This window comes from Salvelinus alpinus, chromosome 30 (genome assembly GCF_045679555.1).
Source record: "Salvelinus alpinus chromosome 30, SLU_Salpinus.1, whole genome shotgun sequence".
Lineage (NCBI taxonomy): Eukaryota > Metazoa > Chordata > Actinopteri > Salmoniformes > Salmonidae > Salvelinus > Salvelinus alpinus.
The window spans coordinates 44,465,955-44,488,348 of NC_092115.1; the positions used below are offsets into that span (position 1 = coordinate 44,465,955).

The 22,394-nt window shown below is 41.9% G+C and overlaps 1 protein-coding gene and 1 pseudogene across 1 annotated transcript in view; both read right to left on the reverse strand.

Moving 5' to 3' along the window:
* Positions 1 to 21,946, reverse strand: part of LOC139560233 (transmembrane 9 superfamily member 2-like) — a 53,759-nt gene extending 31,813 nt beyond the window's left edge. Inside the window, exon 1 of the mRNA XM_071376812.1 lies at positions 21,874 to 21,946. Coding sequence (XP_071232913.1) covers positions 21,874 to 21,879 — 6 coding nt within the window. The 5' untranslated portion in view covers positions 21,880 to 21,946. The remainder of the gene's footprint in view (positions 1 to 21,873) is intronic.
* The window catches only part of LOC139560232 (EEF1A lysine methyltransferase 4-like), a 96,921-nt pseudogene that overhangs the window by 61,716 nt on the left and 12,811 nt on the right, over positions 1 to 22,394 (reverse strand).

Genomic DNA, 22,394 nt, shown 5'->3' on the forward strand with positions numbered 1-22,394 from the left:
CTGATTGCTTTTTATAAGAATTTGAAGCTTTGCCGTGGTGCTGTCCTGTACTAAACCATGCTCCTGCAGCACTATTTAATCCTGAGAGGACAGAACAAAAGCTACAGTAGCATGAAGAGATAATCCCCAAACGTGAGTCTCTTCTAATCAAAGTAACCCTCTCTTCACTCCCTCCCTCCATCCTCTCGTACCCTCCCCACCTCTAACTTTCCCCAGCTTCCATCCTTCCCTCCCCTTCTGCCTCCCTTTTTAACTCCCTCCCCTCACTTCCTATCCACCCCACCTCTACCTTTTCCCTTCCATCCTTCTCTCTATCCCTCTCACCGACACCTCTAGCAATTAATTTAGTCCTTCACATCCATTCACTGTATCCCTCCCTATCATCTCTCGCCCCCTTCCATCTGTATGTCATTCAAATCTAGCAGCCAGAGATGAAAGATTACGTCACAAACAAGAGCATCTTCTCTCATTGTCATTTTGGGGGGATACTGGCCATTAAAGCCCCAAAGAGAAGAGGCAGGGACAGATGCAGGGCCAGCAGTGGGGTACAACTGGAGTTCTAGCTATAGGCTAGGCTATAACTCAGTGATCTGTAGTGATGCTATCAGAGAGAGGGCTGAGGCTGGACTGTAGGCAGGCCAGGGACGCCGAGTGGTTTTCACTGTTAATCACCGCTATCTCTGCTCCAAATCACTGCCTCACTCACATCACATCGAAACTGATCCCAATACACACAGGACACACTCATGCACACACAGGACGCACTCGTGCACACACACACACACACACAAGACACACGCATGCACATACACACGCATGCACATACACACACAGGACGCACTCATGCACATACACACACAGGACGCACTCATGCACATACAGGACGCACTCATGCACATACACACACAAGACACACTCATGCACATACACACACACACAAGACACACTCATGCACATACACACACAGAACACACTCATGCACGCACAGGACACACTCATGCACACACAGGACACACTCATGCACACACAGGACACACTCATGCACACACAGGACGCACTCATGCACATACACACAAGACGCACTCATGCACATACACACACAGGACGCACTCATGCACATACACACACACAGGACACACCGATGCACATACACACACAAGACACACTCATGCACATACACACACGAAACACTCATGCACATACACACACAGGATGCACAGGGGAGCACAGCAGCAGCACACACACACACTCACACACAGCCCTGGTTAGACTGTACTGCTGCCCTTCTCTCATCACAGTTGTTTAGCGCTAAAGAGACAATGAATTGTTAACATAATTTTGTTTCAATAAAGACAACCTCCGGAAGAAAGAATGCTGGTTAGCTCAGCTATCATCTCAATGTCAACGCAGAGCATCTGTCAGACTTAAGGGAACACACACACACACACCGTGGACTCTTGGTTCTCACAGCCCTGTCGTTATGGAAATGGAGTTGACGTGCGTCTGGCCCGGGGTCCACAGTGTCGACACCACAGGAACTGGGTCTGTCTGTGTTGCTATGGTGACCGCAGAACGAGTGTACAAGGTGTGTGTGTATGTACAAATGTGTGTGTAGGCGAAATGTACACTTATGTAACAGCATCATGACCAAACAAACTCAATCATGCATGAATTATAACAGAAGAGAGAGATCGAGGGAGAGAGAAGACTGAGAAGAGGAATATAGTGTATAGGAAGGTAGAGGCAGGATTAACAAAACAGAAATAGGTAGAGAAACAAATACAGGGGGGAGCGAGAGAGAGATGTGTAGAGTAGATGCAGCGTATCAGTCAGTGTTAAAGAACACAGGGGATAGCCTCTAAGAGAGCCTGCTGTCTCTCTCTGTCTGTCTCTTTCTCTCTCTCTCTCTCTCTCTCTCTCTCCCTCCTCCATATCCAATTGGTCACACCCAAACAACCACTGCATTGGGACAAGGTAGAAAGAGGTATTGGAAGAGAATGAGGGTGAAAGAGCTGCTACAGTAGATTCCACCTGGTGGAAGATACGAAAGTGCGGAGAGCGGAGAGAGAGAGAGAGAGATAGACAGAGAGAAGAGGGCAGATTAAGGTCAAAACTAAAGATAGAAGGACATGGGTCAATGATTACTACACGTGTGTGCGCTATCATCACGATGGGATAGAATGAGACGTGGAACGCCTGTTTCCTTCAACGCTCTGTAGGGAGTTCAGAGTGAACTGTGCATTAGAGACTGGGATTCTCTTTCATCCCAAAACAAGCAAGAACTCAGGTGACCCCTGTGATCCCTGATTTACAGTTATACAGCTTTACTGGGTTGCCTCATTCCTTCCTTCCTTCAATCCTTCCTTCCATGAGATAATCACTGATCTAACATGATTAGAGATTAATTTTTAAAAAAGGTTGTCAACCTTGAATCCATCCTATTCATTTCATCCAATCATCTCATGTCAGGCCAGTGATCAAGGAGGATGAAACAAAGTACATTGACATCTTTCTAATAGTGCTTTTAAAGGCATGTGGTATGTATGTCCTCAGAAGGCCTCGGGTTTAAAAGCAGTCTGACAGTGTGAGTGTGTTGTGTGTTTGTGTGAATGTGCGTGCGTCTGTCTGTGTCTGAGAGAACGTAAAACAAGGACCACGTAACCTGGCTCTACTCAGATGTGAGTTGCCCTTGTTTATAACTGAACCATACACCAGCGGTTCCTAACTTTTTCAATTCCGGGGACCACCAAATCACAGTCAAAAGTTCTTCAGGACCCCCGTTCGTGGAATCAAAGAGTTAAGTTGTGTACATTTAAGCAGTGACTGTAACACATTAAAGGCCTATGATTATAAACAATTTGCATTTTGAAAAGTAATGTAACATTGCTCATAATATCATTAATAATCCAAGCTGTTATTGTTTTTGGAAGACAATTGAGGACCACCTGCAGCACCCCCGGACCACAGGTTGAAAACCACTGCCCTACACACACACACACACACACACACAAAAGTGTACACACGCACAGACACACACAAAAGTGGACAAGGGTTGTCAGTGGCAGTGATGCAGTAGTTAGAGTACTGCAGGGAAGCTACAAAGAGAGGGAACAATACTGACACACACACACACACCTGGAGTACATGAACCAGGAATACAGGGACAACCTTTTAAGAGATCTGTCATAACTGGTAAATGATCGCTTCCATACACGGAATACAATGAGCACATGAACAGTAGAGTGCACAGTATAAACACATACACACTCACTAATTCTCTCTCACACACACACAAAATGACATAATACCACAGTAGCGTACCGTCCTAACTAGCTTCATTAACCTACATTATTATTGGATAAGAGGTTGTTAGAGGTGAGAGGTGAACTACAGCGTCTGTTGTAAAAGCATTGTGATGACGCATCATTGATGCAACACAACCACACAAAACACAGTAGATGACAGGTGGGAATAGTGGTGTGTGAATTGTACTGTCCTGTCCTGCCCGGATTACAGATGACAGCATGAGGCTTTAAATGCCTGGACAAAAAGCAATTCCGAAAGTGTACTCAAGGTAGAAAACAGGGAAAGCACACACATGTCATGTCATCATCACCAATCAGCTGCGTTACACTTAAAAACGGCTTCAAGTACCACCACCAATTTCTAGATGCTAGCTGTGCTACCAGCTTATACTAACGGGAATTAGCATGTAGCTGACATTTTTCTAACCCTGAAAATAACTATTTCCAAATTATTATGCTGTGAAAACAACCAATTTTTTTTATTATAATAATATTAACTCGTTTTTTAAAGTGCATTTTCCATGCTCAATGCGCATAAGGTAGAAAACACAAGCAAAAATTAGCAACAATACATCAAACCATTAACTACTAATACAAAATATAGACTTAAAGAAGATTAAGCAATCCAACATTAAAAGCTAGCTTGAATAGGTAGGTCTTTAGTTGTGTTTTAAACAAGGAAACTGAAGCTGCCTCATAGACATGTGTAGGTAGAGCATTCCAGAGCTGAGGGGCCACATGTGACAAGGCCCTGTCACCCATGCTGCAGAAGTGTGTGGCTGGTGTGACCAGGCTGTTAGAGCCTGATGTACGTAGTGTGCATGCTGGGGAATAGTTCTCTAGAAGTTGGCATATGTATTTAGCTACAGTGCCTTGCAAAAGTATTCACCCCCCTTGACATTTTTCCTATTTTGTTGCATTACAACCTGTAATTTAATTATATTTTTGTTTGGATTTCATGTAATGGACATACACAAAAGAGTCCAAATTGGTGAAGTGAAATGAAAAAAATTACTTGTTTAAATTTTTTTTTAACGAAAAGTGGTGTGTGCATATGTATTCACCCCCTTTGCTATGAAGCCCCTAAATAAGATCTTGTGCAACCAACTACCTTCAGAAGTCACATAATTAGTTGAATGAAGTCACATGATCTTAGTATATGTTCTGAAAGGCCCCAGAGTCTGCAAGACCACTAAGCAAGGGGCACCACCAAGCAAGCGGCACCATGAAGACCAAGGAGCTCTCCAAACAGGTCAGGGACAATGTTGTGGAGAAGTACAGATCAGGGTTGGGTTATAAAAAATATCTGAAACTTTGAACATCCCACAGAGTACCATTAAATCCATTTTTTTTTAATTGAAAGAATATGGCACCACAACAAACCTGCCAACAGAGGGCCGCCCACCAAGACTCACGGACCAGGCAAGGAGGGCATTAATCAGAGAGGCAACAAAGAGACCAAAGGTAACCTTGAAGGAGCTGCAAAGCTCCACAGCGGAGATTGGAGTATCTGTCCATAGGACCACTTTAAGCCGTACACTCCACAGAGTTTGGCTTTACGGAAGAGTGGCCAGAAAAAAAGCCATTGCTTAAAGAAGAAAATAAGCAAACACGTTTGGTGTTCGCCAAACGGCATGTGGGAGACTCCCCAAACATATGTAAGAAGGTACTCTGGTTAGATGAGACTAAAATTGAGATTTTTGGCCATCAAGGAAAACGCTATGTTTGGCGCAAACCCAACACCTCTCATCACCCCCAGCATTATGCTGTGGGGATGTTTTTCATCGGCAGGGCCTGGGAAACTGGTCAGAATTGAAGGAATGATGGATGACGCTAAATACATATAAATTCTTGAGGGAAAACTTTTTCAGGCTTCAAGAGATTTGACACTGGGACGGAGGTTCACATTCCAGCAGGACAATGGCCCTAAGCATACTGCTAAAGCAACACTCAAGTGGTTTAAGGGGAAACATTTAAAAGTCTTGGAATGGCCTAGTCAAAGCCCAGACCTCAATCCAATTGAGAATCTGTGGTATGACTTAAAGATTGCTGTACACCAGCAGAACCCATCCAACTTGAAGAGCTGGAGCAGTTTTGCCTTGAAGAATGGGCAAAAATCCCAGTGGCTAGATGTGCCAAGCTTATAGAGACATACCCCAAGAGACTTGCAGTTGTAATTGCTGCAAAGGGTGCCTTTGGGGTGCCTTTGGGGGGTTGAATAGTTATGCATGCTCAAGTTTTCAGTTTTTTTGTAATATTTCTTGTTTGTTTCACCCCAAAAATTATTTTGCATCTTCAAAGAGGTAGGAATGTTGTGTAAATCAAATAAACCCCCCCCCCCCCCCCCAAAATCCATTGTAATTCCAGTTTGTAAGGCAACAAAATAGGAAAAATGCCAAGGGAGGTGAATACTTTTGCAAGCCACTGTACATCACCCTTGAGGGCCTTAAAGGTGAGCAGCAGAATCTTAAATGTTAGCCTATATTGAACTTCAAGACAATGGAGGTTGAAAAAAACAAGGGTGATGTGAGTGTTTTGTGTAGTTTGTGACAGCATCCAGGCAGCTGCGTTCTGGATCATCTGGAGTTGAGACAGTAGCCTTACTGGGATAAACAAACACACACACACACACACACACACACACACACACACACACACACACACACACACACACAAATGGGCAATGGTTGGCAGTGGCAATGATGCAGTAGTTATAATACGTCACTGCAGGGAAGATACGTAGAGAGGGAACAATACTGACATGTGCAGGCAAACACACATTTAACTACTTTATTTAAATCCACCACAAAAAAATGATCCAAACATTTCAAAGGTCCCGGTATGCATGGCACTCAAGGTTACAGAAAGCACCTCCTTCTCTAAACAGCTTGGCTGCCCACGACAGCTGAAACAGCAGTACCTAGACAATTGTTTTGCCCTAGCTTTAGTCAGGCCGGCAATCTGGAGGCCACGCACTGCAAGCCTGTGTACGTGACCGAGACTGCCAAATATCAGCATCACCAGCTTGCACCTACATCCGAGGCTGTCCAAGCATACCACGAGGGGCTGGTACTTAAACAGCTTCTTGGCAAAGTTCTGCTGCATGTCGCCGTCAAATGAGCAGCCCACTTCTAAAAGGAGCACCTCCCCCTGGTCTCCCCCCACAACAACAATACTTGGCGTAGTTGGCACACAGGAAACACATCAACTTCAAACCAGCTTCCCCTTACACAACAATGTTTATGACTGTGTGCTGTTGGTGAGACCACGCTGGCTATCAGGTCAACAAGGCGGTCATGTCTAGCAATGTACATATCATTATATGAACACACACACACCATCATGAACCTGGAATACAGGGGAAACCTTTCAAGAGCTCCGACATGACTACATAATGATGTGATAAACAGAATACAACGAGTACATGAACAGTAGAGCGCACAGTTCAAACACACACACTCACTAATTCTCTCTCACACACACACAAAATTACATAATACCACAGTAGCGTACTGTCCTAACTAGCTACATTAACCTACATTATTATTGGATAAGAGGTTGTTAGAGGTGAGAGGTGAACTACAGCGTCTGTTGTAAAAGCATTGTGATGACGCATCATTGATGCAACACAACCACACAAAACACAGTAGATGACAGGTGGGAATAGTGGTGTGTGAATTGTACTGTCCTGTCATGCCCAGATTACAGATAACGATATGAAGGTTTAAATGTCTGGACAGAGAGCATTCTTAAAGTGCACTCAAGGTAGGTGTGAGGGAAAATTACGTATTTACCTGATGTATTTGATATTAATGCTTAACAATTCATTTTTAACTAATAGTAAGATGTTTCTATCCTACTAGTCTGTGTTTTCATGGTCTCCACTCTAGTTCCCTGCAGCTATTCTGGGCGTATGGTCACCAGAGATGGCTTGAGCTGACAAAATGTGGAAAGATTCCGAATCTTTAGTGTTATTAATGTAATTTTAGTTGTTCTACAAACGTTAGGCTATATGTTTTGATGTTTAATACATTGTAAGGCAGCCTGATGAGACTCTAATGAAGATACGAAAAAAGTCGCTTGAAAGGCATGAGCTCTGCTTTGTTTTTTTGCGCAGGCTGTACACACTTCAATAGTCTCTCATGAACAATTTGATATGCACTTGATAATTCCTCGAATTCCACAGCGGCATCCTCTTTGTGGCCGTAATGCACACAAAAAAAGTCCATGCCTTTTGAGGCCCGGACTGCTGTGTTGTGCCCTTCTTCCTGAGTGCTGAGCAATCTGAAGCTCACTCACATGGCTACAAGTGAAGACAGACACATCGGGACACAACTTATCCAATTACCAGGTGTATATTGAAGATATTGGAACTGTCCACATTTACTTTTCATCAGCCAACAAGATGAGTAGGCTTAACGAACAGCAAAAGCACTAGCCTATGTCAATCTACTATCACCATAGTACAAAAGTCAACCTATTCTGTTCTGTGCAACAAATAGATATTCCAAACATAGTCTGGGACAATTGTGGGGTGCAATATATCTCAATTAATACAACCACTAGCATCAAAAAAACATGTGTTATGCAATGTGACTGACGCAACAGTGTGGAAAGCACTTAGAGACATACAGAGAAAGACTCACAGCTGTAATCTCTGTGTCTACAAAGTATTGCCTCAGGGGTGTGAATACTTATGTAAATTAGATATTTCTGTATTTCATTTTCCATAAATTGTGACTCGTTTCAGGAAACTAGGCATATGTAGTGCATCACTACTTCACAGGAGAGTCATTTGAACGTAAACATTTATTATGTTATCAAAATTCGTTTTTTTGGCAGAAACGCCTTCTGGAACATGTTCAAATTTATGTGCCTTAATAACAAACATTATGCCATCTGTAAATACAATTAAAATTGTTACATTACAAGCCTAGTTGGTTTAGGCATGGAAAAGAAAGGAACCTTCCCACTAGTCATGATTGGCTGAGATAATGGATGGGCTGGTCATGCCGAGAGATGAGTTCGGATTGGTCTACCATGCATCACACTATTGTCTACAACATATGCTGCTCAGTATGTGTAGGTAATCCTTTTTTGAAAGATATCACGAAGAACTGCAAAAGTGTTGATAATGCTCCCCACTTTCTGGAGGACCAAGTTTTAAAATCAGTGGAATGCCCAGTAGAAGCAGAGTATGACAGCTAAAGAGATGGAGAAAATTATAGCGTTTGATAGCAAACATGTGGTGTCGAAAAGTAAAAACACCTCTGATTACATCTTCAGACTAAGAGCAACCATGGCATCCGTGACAGAGAGGGAGAAGTATTAATCCCTGTATACGGGCAAGACAGTCTAGCTTGCTACATTTTCAGATATTCTACGTTTCTAATTTTGTCAGAAAGTTGTTTTCATTGCAAGTTAAAGCATACTGTTAGCTAGCTAGCTAATGTTAGCCCGCTGGCTTGCTAGCTAACATTACATGTATGATCTGTGTAGTAATATTATTTGAATCTCAGAGACATTTGCATTACTAGTTATAGCCTACTGTTAGCTAGCTAGCTAACATTGAACCTAAGTTAGTTGGTTAGCTTTAGCTACCTGCAGATTCATGCAGGGTAGTAATATTATGAGTTGGGATTATAGTTCATTGTTTAGCTAGCTAGCTACATGCAAGTAACCATTTCACTGTACCGTTTACAGCTTCTGTATCCTGTGCATGTGACAAATAAACATAGATTTTTTTGTTATATAGTGTGTGTTTACCAGAGACGGTAATGTGAAGAACAGCATGACCTGCACCAAAGGCAAATTAGGATATAATGTTTGGCCAATGAGACAATGTCCAAGTTCTAAAATTCTCTGGTAGAATGCCCTGCTTTTATTTTGTCACAATCACAACCGTAAGCTATTTTCTGTAATTAGCTTGCCATTGACTTGAAAATAATGATCTTGTTGTGAGTTTATTTTCATGTAATAATGAATACAAATTAGCTAAAGTTAAGACGTTGTCAGCTATATGATATGGTCAATATTTGAACTGGCTAGCCAGCTAACTTAGCGTTCGCTAGCTAGCTAACAAGCTAGAAACAAACCAAAACATTGTTCAGAAAGTTGCTTTTAGTTCCCTGGTTTGCTAGAGTGACATTTACTAAATCTATTTTTAAACGGATGAGTTTACTGGTGTTAAAATATACCAGTTATGCTATTTTGGACCACCAGGCTGCTGAAGTCATGCAGCCTGTAGTTTTTGTGTTTATACTTTTTCATAACGACAACGACAGGTTTCATGTCGGACGACAATATAATAATCAAGTACCTGCCCTACTCTGACCTGATTACAAACCTCTGCCTGCCGTGACCCCAAGCCTGCCTGCCATACTGTATCCGCCTGACTATGACCTGATCACAAACCTGTCCTCGCCCTGCCTGTCCTCACCCTGCCCTTTGCCTGCCCCTGCCCTTTGCCTGCCCCGTGTTTATAATAAATTATCTGAGAACTAGAAGGGGGTGGAGACAAGCACAAAGACAGGTGAAACAGATGAAGGTGTGACACTTTTTTAAATAAATTCTAAAAACCTGTTTTTGCTTTGTCATTATGGGTTATTGTGTGTAGATTGACAAAAAAGGGGGGAAAAAGTACTTAAATATTTTTAGAATAAGGCTGTAACCTAACAAGATGTGGAAAAAGTCAAGGCGTCTGAATATTTTCCGAAAGGCACTGTATTTAATCCATTTTGAATTTAAGCTGTAACACAACAAAAATGTGGAACAAATCAAGTGGTATGAATACTTTCGAATACATTGTATCTACAGTATCTGTCTATTTGCTGTTTTGGGTAAGTTCCTCAAAAACATGTGAAATCGCAAAACAAAAGGAGTCACTTATATAACATGCCATTTACTGTACATCCAAAATGTAGAACTGGTTGTAAAGAAATACATATTCTCCTTTAAGTATGATATTCCACATATGGTGGTACACATCGCCAAAATAAATGTGTATATTGACTTGATCGGATTTAATTGGATTAAACACGGTTGTCATGGTTACATTGCACAACGTCACATGTTAGTCTCGACAAGAAGTGACATCACTTATCACTTATTATTGCTAAGAGATGTTTACAAGTAACTTGTATTTACCTCTCTGGGTTGACATGGTCACATGATGTGTGGTTATTGGCATAACACTGACATCACACTAGCTAGACATGGAAGGCTGACATGACCCCAAACTAAGAGATTCATTTGGAGTCCATATTAGAAGAGATCATGGCAAGGATCTAATTGACCAAATAACATATCAGATGGATTGTGGAAGTGGCTCAGGTAAATGTAAGTTTGAGATTGGATTCAAATCAATCAAAATCAAATAAAGTGTTATTTGCCACGTGCTTTGTAAACAACAGGTGTAGACTAACATTGACATTTTGGGGTTCACCATAAAAAATTGTTTTGCTTTAAACAGTCAGTGTATTTGGTCAGTTTTACACAAAAAGGTTATTTCATAAAGGACAGTGATCATTTTTGCCAGCTGCACATGATCTCATTCATTTATTGGTCAGAATGGAGAAGCTCTCTGTAAAATTCCAAACGGTCTAAACCATTCCCTTTTGAGACGGGGTACAATACAAAGCTGCATTATGTAAATTGGCTAAATGCCATGCTAATTTCTAAAGATAAATATTGACATAGTACTAGCTCGAAACATGTTTCATCTGCAAAAATGACAAGTTAAATCAGTGGGCGATGGTGATGTCAGAGAAAAAGTGTAAATTGCCCCACTCCTAATCTGATAGCGGGGTGGTAGATGCTCAGTCAGCTCTATGGCTCAACTCAGGTGCCTACACACCACACACACTCACACTAACAGAAGGCCACTCAGTTTAGAGAAGTTATCTCAGACAGATCCAGCTCAGAGGCCTAGCTCCTCAACTCACATCAGCAGTACCAACATTTGAAATTGTGTTTTTTTACATTGGATAAAAGTAGAGACTCAGAGCTAGAACATTGTATATCATACACTACAGTTGAGGAACAATGGGGAAAGTAGTTCTGCTTTGAAAGTTGATGAACTTGTAACCTCACTTTTGAGAAAATGGCCCTTGAATGTTTTGGTAACTACTGGAGAGCTCTTCTTTGTATAAACCCATTCAGCATCATTCACACCCTCGTAAGCTTTAGCCCCACCCATCTCTTTAAAGATTCACATGTGAGGCTATGTACTAAACAACCAAAGATTTCAAGACTAAAGGCTGGTTTATACTACGGGTGTGTTCATAAACTTGATCGGGAGTACCAGAGTGTGCTCTGGGTGTTCGTAAACTCAGAGCATTATCAGATTGTCCGTTCGTAAATTCAGAGCGTTTCGCTCTCGGAGCGTTCATAGTAGACACTGTGCACTCTGGCCGAGGAGTAGCATTCTGATCTAACAGCAGTCAATCACCAAAGCTAACTGGCTAACGTTGGCTAGCTTGCTAGATACTTCCAGACACAAATGAGAGAACAGCTCACTGGCCATTTTTACTTGCCCTAGCAGAGCTGGTTAGGTTTGTATGTTTTCCAGAGTGTTGGTGGCTGCAACTGTGCTGCTGGCAACAATTTAATTATGCTTTATTTCTAACGTTTACTGACACCGGCCATATTCAACGAATGTTGAGCATTCGTAAATGTGTCTGTTATTGTGCGCAAATGTACCAGCTACATCATAAAAATTCTAGTGAAATAGTTACTTGCGTAGTGGAGTAGCTAGCTAGCTAAACAATAAACAATAATCCCAACTCATAACGTTACTACCCTGCATGAATCTCCAGGTAGCTAACCAACCAGGTTCAATATTGCTATAACTAGCAATGCAAATGGCTCTGAGATACGAATAATATTACTACACAAATCACACACATAACATTAGCTAGATAGCTAGCCAGAGAACGTTAGCTGGCTAGCTAACAGTACACTTTAACTTGAAATGAAAACAACTTTCTGACATACCTAGAAACGTGTAATATCTGAAAATGTAGCTAGCTAGACTATCTTACCCGTATACATGGATGGATGCTTCTCCCTGACTATCATAGATGCCATGGTTGCACTTAGTTTGAAGATGTAATCTGGAGACAGGGGTTTTATACAATTTTGGACATATTTGCAATGAAACAGCAGAATTTTCTCCATTTCCTTAACTACCATACTCTAATTCTACTGATTTCAAAACTCGGTCCTCCAGAAAGTGGAGATCAACACTTATGCAGTTCTACTACGTGATGTCTTCCAAAAAATCTGCGATAGAAAGGATTACCTACACATTCTGACCAGCTCATATTATAGACAGAAGCGTGCAGACCAATCGGAACCAATCATGGGTAGCGGGAAAGTTGCCAGCTTTTTCCATGGCTAAACCAACTCCGCTCCTAATTTAATTTGATTAATATTTACAGATGACATACAAGTTTGTTATTAAGGCACATGAAAGTTCATGTTCCAGAAGGCATTTCTGCCAAAAAAAACGCATTTAGATGTGAAAAATAAAAAGTTTACGTTCAAATGTCACTCCTTTGAAGCCTTGTTTCCTGAAACGAGTCACATATTAATTTAAAGTGGAAATGAATGAGTTTCAAACTAAAACATTTTGTTCCTTTGTTGTATCAGAGAACCATGTATCTAGATGCGTATCAAATCGTTCATGAAAGGAGAGATGCACATTGCTAATGACCAGCCTTTCAAAAGCATTTCATGGCTACAGATGTGAGTGCTACGGGGCAAGAGTCATTTAGACCTTGGCATTCTTGAGCACAGGGACTATGGTGGTCTGCTTCAAACATGTACAGTGGTTGTGCTGCGGAACGGCCCCCGCACTGTTGGAATGCATGATGTCATAGTATTTTACTGTCAGCCATAGTTGCCATTAATGCTAGTTTGACCACCAGAGGGCATCTTTAAGAAGCAAAGTTATTAAAAGCTTTGACGAAGGCTTTGAGGCCGATACGTAAAAGCTTATTAAAAAGCAGTGATACTATCAAGAGCAGTGTGCAGGTTTCTTATTTTTTCTCATTTTATTCAACTGTTACCAAAGATAGCCCAGATGTGCGAGTGCCTTTTGAATTTAGAAGCTAAGTTATTGAAATAACATGGAGCTGTAGGCCTAACAGTTCTGTTTACTCTAGATGTTTTAGCTTAACTTGCTTATTGGCATAAAGGCCTACTTCAATATACAGTATATCAATCAATCATTCATTTGTGCATGTCATCACACAACATACAAGTCATCCATATCTTTAAATACAGTCAAGCATTTTAGTTAAAAAATAATAATAATAATTAAACAATGGATAAACCGCAACATGCCGGCTAAAGAGATTGTTGTTGTGTCCTCACAGTACAGTGCACTTTCACCCCATTCTCCGCCCGACTCTCTACCAATGCCATCAGATTATTATTTCTGTTGTTGTTATCTATTTGGTAACATTCCACAAGTAAATGTAATAAATAAAACACCTACATTAAATAGTTCAGTTCTTGAAAATAATGTTAAACTTTTTTTTATTTTTTATGTTTATCTGTGCTTATTTTTACTTATCCATTATTTTACCAGGTAAATTGACTGAGAACACGTTCTCATTTACAGCAACAACCGGGGGAATAGTTACAGGGGAGAGGAGGGGGATGAATGAGCCAATTGTAAACTAGGGATTCTTAGGTGACCGTGATGGTTTGAGTGCCAGATTGGGAATTTAGCCAGTACACCGGGGTTAACACCCCTACTCTTACGATAAGTGCCATGGGATCTTTAATGACCTCAGAGAGTCAGGACACCCGTTTAACGTCCCATCCAAAAGATGGCACCCTACACAGGGCAGTGTCCCCAATCACTGCCCTGGGGCATTGGGATATTTTTTAGACCAGAGGAAAGAGTGTCTCCTACTGGCCCTTAAATACAATGCTGCAATTACACTTGACATGTGGACTGCCGATTTTAGGAAAAATAGGATACCTTACAGCCCGTTACATAAACGAAGAGTGGATGTTATCCACCACGGAGTGGGACACTGCAGCTCAAAACTGCAGATAACATAAGGCCATACTTGAATACTTGTGGATCTTGATTTCCTCTATCGCTTCGAGAAGTCCACATGGTAATTCTGTGGTTCCAAAGGATAAAGCGTCCCCTTCAGATGGATGTGTGGTTTCAGAGAGAAGCAAGCTGTGAGCCTGCAACCAGGCACGGTGGATGGCATCCTTTTCCCGCACAGCAATTTGAAGAAATCCAGTGATAAATGGACTGTTTTTGAAGATATTGTTTTAGTATATTTATTTGTTGTCTAATATTAGAAGGCTCTTTAAAGTGATTTGAGCCGCATTGCATTGTGAAAAAAAATTCTGTTCTTAATTCATGGCATGGTTGAATAGACATGCAGACAAATTAATTAATGCAGGAAAATAGAAATAATAGCCTACTGTCTGTAGTCATAAAAACAATTAGGCTAAATGAATGTATATTATTTTGTTGGGTACCGGATCGGCTCTCGGAACTCATTAAGTGGCTACTCCTATCTTCAATATAATCATTCATTCAGAAGGTTAAACTCATAGGTCTTAGGCCTGCAGTAAGTTAAATTAGATTACCAGGTTCATTTTTCATTAGGTTATAATAATCCATGCCTTCTGGGAATGTTAGTTATGGGTGGAGTTATACATTTGGCTATCAGAAGTATTACAATGAAAATGTACTTTTAATCCGTCTGTCTGCATATTTCAAGACAGGCCATATAAGGGTGCAGTGAGACGGGTTGGAGGATACTTTTCTCGTAGGTCATCTTGACAAAACGTTTACTTAAAAACGGAAAATCAACCAATGTCAGCCTTTAAATGCTTTATTATCCAAATGTTGAAAGTGCGTGTGGGCGACGGAGAGAAACAAAATGGTGCAGTTTCAGGCCATGTGGAGGAGAGTGATGCGGGCGCTGGAGATAGGTGTGTGAGCAGGTGGGTCTGGTTGGCTTGCATCACTGGGCAGTTCGCGGCTGCGTTTCCCTTTATAATCTGTGATAGTTTGCAAGCTATCAGAGTCGGCGTAGTACGATTCGATCTTAGTCCTGTATTAATGCTTTGCCTGTTTGATGGCTCGTCGGAGGTCGTAGCGGGAGCTCTAGCCTTTAGCTCAGTGCGGATGTTGACTGTAATCCATGGCTTCTGGTTGGGATATGTACGTACGGTCACTGTGGGGACTACGTTGTCGATTCATTTATTAATGAAGCCAGTGACTGATGTGGTAAACTCCTCAATGTTATTGGATGAGTCCCGTAACATATTCCAGCCTGTGCTAGCGAAACAGTCCTGTAGCTTAGCATCCGCTTCATCGGACCACTTCCATATTGGGCGTGTCACTGGTACTTATTGTTTGAGTTTTTGCTTGTAAGCAGGAATCACGAGGATAGACTTATGTTCAGCTTTACCAAAAGGAGGGCGAGGCAGAGCCTTGTGTAGAGCAAAGGTGATCTAGAGTTTTGGCGCCTATAGTTGCAGTGGTGACATGCTGGTAAAAGTAAGGTCAAACGGATTTCAGTTTCCCTGCATTAAAATCACCAGCCACGAGAAGTATCACCTCTGGATGTGCATTATCTTGTTTGCTTATGGCCCTACACAGATCCTTGAGTGCAGCCTTAGTGCCAGCATTGGATTGTGGTGGTAAATAGACCGCTACACTTCGAAAAATATAGATGAAAACTATCTTGGTAAATCGTATTGTCTGCAGCTTATCGCGAGGTATTTTAACTCAGGCGAGAAAACTTTTTTAACATTAGAGATCTCGCACCAGCTTTTGTTAACAAAGTGACACACCCCTCCCCCTTCGTCTTACCCAAGGCTTCCGTCCGATCTAGAAGATGCATGGAAAAACCAGCTAGATGTATATTATGTATATTATCCATGTCCTTGTTCAACCACGACTAAGCGAAAGATAGAATACTACAGTTCTTCAGGTCCCGTTGTTAGGATAGTCTCAAACAGAGCTTGTACAGTTTGTTCTCCAGTGATTGTACATTCACCAATATAACGAAGGGTAGAGGTTTATCTACTTGCCAATGTTGTTTCGTCAGGGTGCCTGCATGTCGGCCTGTCTTGCGCCTTCTCTTTCCCCTCCGAGTCTTAGGGATTAGGGCCTGGTCCAGGGTGAGCAGTATGTCCTGCGCCTTCTGTTTCCCCTCCGAGTCTTAGGGATTAGGGCCTGGTCCAGGGTGAGCAGTATGTCCTGCGCCTTCTCTTTCCCCTCCGAGTCTTAGGGATTAGGGCCTGGTCCAGGGTGAGCAGTATGTCTTGCGCCTTCTCTTTCCCCTCCGAGTCTTAGGGATTAGGGCCTGGTCCAGGGTGAGCAGTATGTCCTGCGCCTTCTCTTTCCCCTCCGAGTCTTAGGGATTAGGGCCTGGTCCAGGGTGAGCAGTATGTCCTGCGCCGACGACTCGTTGAAGTGGAAATCTCCATCCAAATTGTGGTTAGTGATTACCGTTCTGATGTGCAGAAAGAAGCTCTTTTCTGTCATAGAAAACGATGGCGGAAACATTATGTACAAAAAAAGTTAACATCAGTGCAAAGAAACATATAGAATAACAGAATTGCAGAATATCTGAAATCTCTTTGATTAACTGTTTGGAGTTGTTTGATTACCTGCAAATTGATAGTGAGAAGTTTGTGCTAAATGTCTAGGCTGTATTGAGTAACACGTGTGATGTTTCTGTTTATTTATTCTCTTTATCCTTCTTTCTGTCAGATTTCTCCCTCTTTTCCATGGGTAAAATAAGAAGGTTGCAAAGGCCCATCCAGAACAGTGTATAAAGTGACATTGCAAATCAACAAAGGTAAGAACAAGAGAAGGTAACACTTAACCTGACCCCTCTGCAATAGACCTATAATACCCTGTCATAGCAAGGATTTAGCGGTAAATCCATTTGAATTCAATCAATTTTTGACCCCATCCCTTTTCATAGAAATATTATTAATAGAATGGACCTATACTTTCAGACCACTGCAATATAGCTTGTACACCATTGAAATTGAATTGAAATAATTCTAATTACAACCACAAAGATGGCCGCCCGTCCACCCACCATCGAATTTCAACTTAAGTGTCTATTCTATTATCAATTTTTCTATTATCTCTATATATAATTTAAAACAACAGATTCAAGTCAACATTTTCTTATGTGTGACCCTTGCTTAGTGGTGTTGCAGACTCTGGGGCCTTTCAAAACATACACTAAGATCATGTGACTTTATTCAACTAATTATGTGACTTCTGAAGGTAGTTGGTTGCTTGCACAAGATCTTATTTAGGGGCTTCATAGCAAAGTGGGGGAATACATATGCACGCACCACTTTTCCGTTTATTATTTTTTATTATTTTTTGAAACAAGTAATTTTTTTCATTTCGCTTCACCAATTTGAACTATTTTGCATACGTCCATTACATGAAATCCAAATAAAAATCCATTTAAATTACAGGTTGTAATGCAACAAAATATGAAAAATGACAAATGGGGTGAATACTTTTGCAAGGCACTGTACACTACATGCACACTGATGCAGATTTATGAATCAACCCACTCACGCCACGATCCAACCACTCTACCCATAGGGGCACTAGGGCATCCTGCATCGTCTCCACGCACTGGCCCTGAAGAGGAGACGTTTGAGTTTGTGTGTGTGTGTGTGACAACAATTACATCATTCGACCATCCATCTCATTCATTCACTAACCAGCTCACTACCTCTCTCACCCCTCCTTATATGCTTCCATCTTTCTCGCTGTCACTCTCTCACTCCCTCTCTCCGTTTGTTTCCACACTCATTGTCTCTCTCACTCCCTCTCTCCGTTTGTTTCCACACTCATTCTCTCTCTCTCTCTCTCTCTCTCTCTCTCTCTCTCTCTCTCTCTCTCTCTCTCTCTCTCTCTCTCTCTCTCTCTCTCTCTCTCTCTCTCTCTCTCTCTCTTCTCTCTCTCTCTCTGCGGTAAATTGTGGGTGGATGTCTGGGGGCATTGGGCTGGCCCAACTCTACTACAGTTAATGATACCGCAGGCTCAATGTAGAGGTGACTACAAGTGACTTTTGTGTATTATTTAGCCAGTAGTTCTGAAAGTATTGCTCACGAGTCAAAACTGGCACCCGAAAATGGTGTACTATGTGCAGACATGTGCATCACGTAATTGCTCTGTCTCTCGCTCTGCTGTGTGCATGATGTGCTTCTTGCTAGCTATCACTCAAATAGCGAGGGTCTGAAGCTCATTGGTTGAACTCGAATTACTAAGGTGCAGGCCCACTTGGGAGAAAATGTAGGTAAAATGACATAGCACAGCTTCTACGAAAAGTGCTGCTTTCAAACTAGGGACTTTGTGGCTAATTGAGGTAAGACAGTAATTCTGCTCATAGATTATCCATATATGAAGTACACATTGACACATCCAGCCCAAAGCTGTAGGTTTGAAAAATAGTAGTAGTCGCCAATATAAAGCATAATTTCCTACGTGAAAAGATTACCATCATACCAAATGACAACTAGAGGTTGCACATAATTACTCCCTGTACCATTCTCCATTGCAGTAGTACAGATGCTCATCATTATATTTGTAGCCCATACAGGTGTTTAGAAAGACTATGACAAATAGCATGTAATAGTGTGAAGTCAATCTGCTCTGTTCACTCTATTCTGTGAATGAACAATATACTACCTGGTAGCAGTGACTGTTTAGATTGAGTTATCGCCTACCTCTTACCCTTCAATTACCATAGTATTATCAACATAGTATTAGTGTGGGTGGCTTGTCATATTCGCCTGCTCTGCTCCAGTCCTCTCAGAGCCAAGGGCTTTCAGAGTCACTGCCACTTACACAGAGGAGAGTCCTTCACTGGAACTCCATGCAAGCACACACACACACACACACACACACACACACACACACACACACACACACACACACACACACACACACACACACACACACACACGCACACGCACACGCACACGCACACACACGCATACACACACACACACATACACACACACACACACACGCATACACACACACACGCACACAGTCTTGTTTAACTAACCTTGTGGGGACAAGTTTTTCCTAACCCCTAAACCGAACCCTAACCCTAACCCCAAAACCTAACCCTAGAACTAACCATAACTCCTAACCCTAAAACTAATTCTAACCTAGTCCCCACAATTCTGGTCCCCACAAGTATACGTCCACAAATACAGAAACATAGACACTCCCCCTCTTTCTGCGCTCTGTTTATCAGTGCCAAGCCCATCGATCATCCGAACCCGTTGTTAGGGCTTCACGATATAGGCAAAAATATATATATAAAATAAATGAATAATAATATTGCCATTATGAATTGACTTGCGATTATAGATCATAATACTTGTGTAAACTGTTGGAATCATAGAAATATAATCACCATTCTAATTTTATATTTGGAATACACTGGGTACTTGGAATGCAGTTTTGTTTAGCATGACAACGAATGTAAAAGTAAGATAGATGGTTGTGACGGAGTAGGAACCAAAGTGTTGGTCAGTGTTTCCCATGGGACCATAATTAGATTTAAGTTGATAGGTACATTGAGTCAACGGTTTTAGAATACTCTTCGCCTTTTCCTCTCTGATTAAGAACAAATTGTTGCAAAACAATCCTGATATAATGCCTTTATTAGAGCAAATGTTTAGTAGTAAGATCTGCTTTCTTTCAGTCAATTTAGTTAGCCAGCTAGCTAGATAGCAATTAGCATTAGGGGCTAACACACATTTTTTAAGGCACATTTGCAGCATGCTAAGATCAACTAACTAGCATTTTGCAGAGAGTAAGTTACACAAACGAATAGTATAATACAGAAAACATGTGGATTTATATTAAGAAGCAAAATAGAAAGCTGTGTCGTTCTTGTTTGGAAAAGTCTGTTGACTGTATGCAGTTGTTTGGTCAATCGCTCATTGTATACAGAGTGAATCAGAGATGTAAGAGGAAGTGATTCATCCCACTCACTCATTTCTTCTGTTTCAATGGAAGTCAATGAACTAAGTAGACCAGACCCAGCTGCTATCGCATTGGTGTCTATGGGAGATAAATCCCCTTAAGTAGACAGGAACTGGCCATTTTGTTCAATGGTAAACAGTCTGAGTGAACTGTTTTCATTTATCCACCATCTTTGAGTGAATCTAGAGCAGGAGGAACTGCATGCTTGAGTGACAGGGAACGGGGCTTGGTGTGTTTGGGATTGGGAAGCGGCTAAAAGAGGAGAGGCAGAAAGAGATCTCTGTCAACTCGAGCAATAAATCAAAATAATACAAAAAATGCATGTTAAAGACGGCTAAGTGGCGTTTCAAAACATTGCAGCCTCTTGAGATATGAATATTGCGAATGTAAATACTGAAACTTTGATAAAAAATTATATTAATTGTGCATCCCTAGCTCACATCAAGGGTGCATCAGAGGGTACCCTATTCAACTCCTGGTACTTTGTGGTTGACCTGAACCTCAGCGAATCAAGACCCATATGTGACACTTCCACCGTACAGCAGGAACTCAACAAACTAGCCGACTGGTCAGAACAAAACAGGATGAAGCTCAACCCACCAATGAGCAAAGCCATGTAAAACCTCCTATGACTCTGCACGCAATGACCTGGGTCGTAGTCCTTTGAGTCCCGTCGCACCCACCTCTGCAGATCCTTTGCCCCCAGAACCTTGCAAATTCACAGGACTACAACAAATGTGTGTCTCAGACAAGAGGCCATGTCAGGGGCAGATCTACCCGATCCAGTCACAAACGGAACCTTCCCCCTACTCGGAAGGGTGCCTCAAATGAGAGGCCCTGTCAGTGGCAGATCTAGCCGATCTAGTCACAAACTGAACCTTCCCCTACTCGGACTGACAGATACAGTCCTATGCCTTACTGTGTGAGACTGCTTAATGCTGCTTAACTGTAATATTGTATATTACATCTCATATACAATGAGTACACAAAACATTAAGGACACCTTCCTAATATTGGAGTTGCGCACCCCCCCCCTCCCCCCATCCAGCGCTCAGAACAGCCTCAATTAATCGGGGCATGGACTCTACAAGGTGTCGAAGGCATTCCAGAGGGATGTTGGCCCATGTTGACTCTAATGCTTCCCTTGAAAATAAAAGAGAGCACACTCTAAAAATGTAATATCCAACGTTTCGACAGCCAAGCTGTCTTCATCAGACTCTACTGCTTCCCACAGCTGTGTTAAGTGGCTCGATGTCCTTTGGTTGGTGGGCCATTCTTGATACACACAGGAAACTGTTGCAACATTTCAGTTCTTGACACAAACCTGGTGTCAAGAACTCCAATGTTGCAACAGTTTCTCTTGGCACCTACTACCATAACCCGTTCAAAGGCACTTAAATATTTTGTCTTTTCCATTCACCCTCTGACCAGCACACAATACACAATCTGTCATTTTTAACTTACTTACTTAGCCTATGTATGCTGCAATTCAGCTTTTATTTGCAAATGTGGACAATTCAAAATGAAATATACCTCCATAATCCCGCTCTCCTCTTCCTCTCCTCCTCCTCTTCCCCCTTCGCCTCCTCTGTAGTTATCATTCCTCCCCTCCACCCTTCACTCGCTCCCTCTCTCTCTGATTTCCATTCACCCTCCACCCCCCGCCCCCTCGCTTTTTCAGATGTTCATTCACATTCTGCGGCCCTGAGCTCATTCATAAGCAGCACCAGTCCTTACAGCGGCAAAGGAACGAGGGAGGGAGGCAGGCAGGGAGGGTAACCCCACTGACTGACTGCTGCATCCTTATGGCTTCCTGTAACAAACCAATCAAAAGGCAGCATTGAGGGGGGCGAGTTTCCATGAAAGTGCTGGTGTTTGGATGCCCATCCACACCACCTCTCCTCAACCTCATTCCTTTTCATTCATTCCTTAATTTATCCATCCATTCATTTATTCATAATTTCCTTCCTTCAGATGATGCACCTAATCGATTGTTCTTATTCCCTCCTTTGCAGGTGTTTCTGGTGCTAGAGCAGCAGCATTACATAACATAC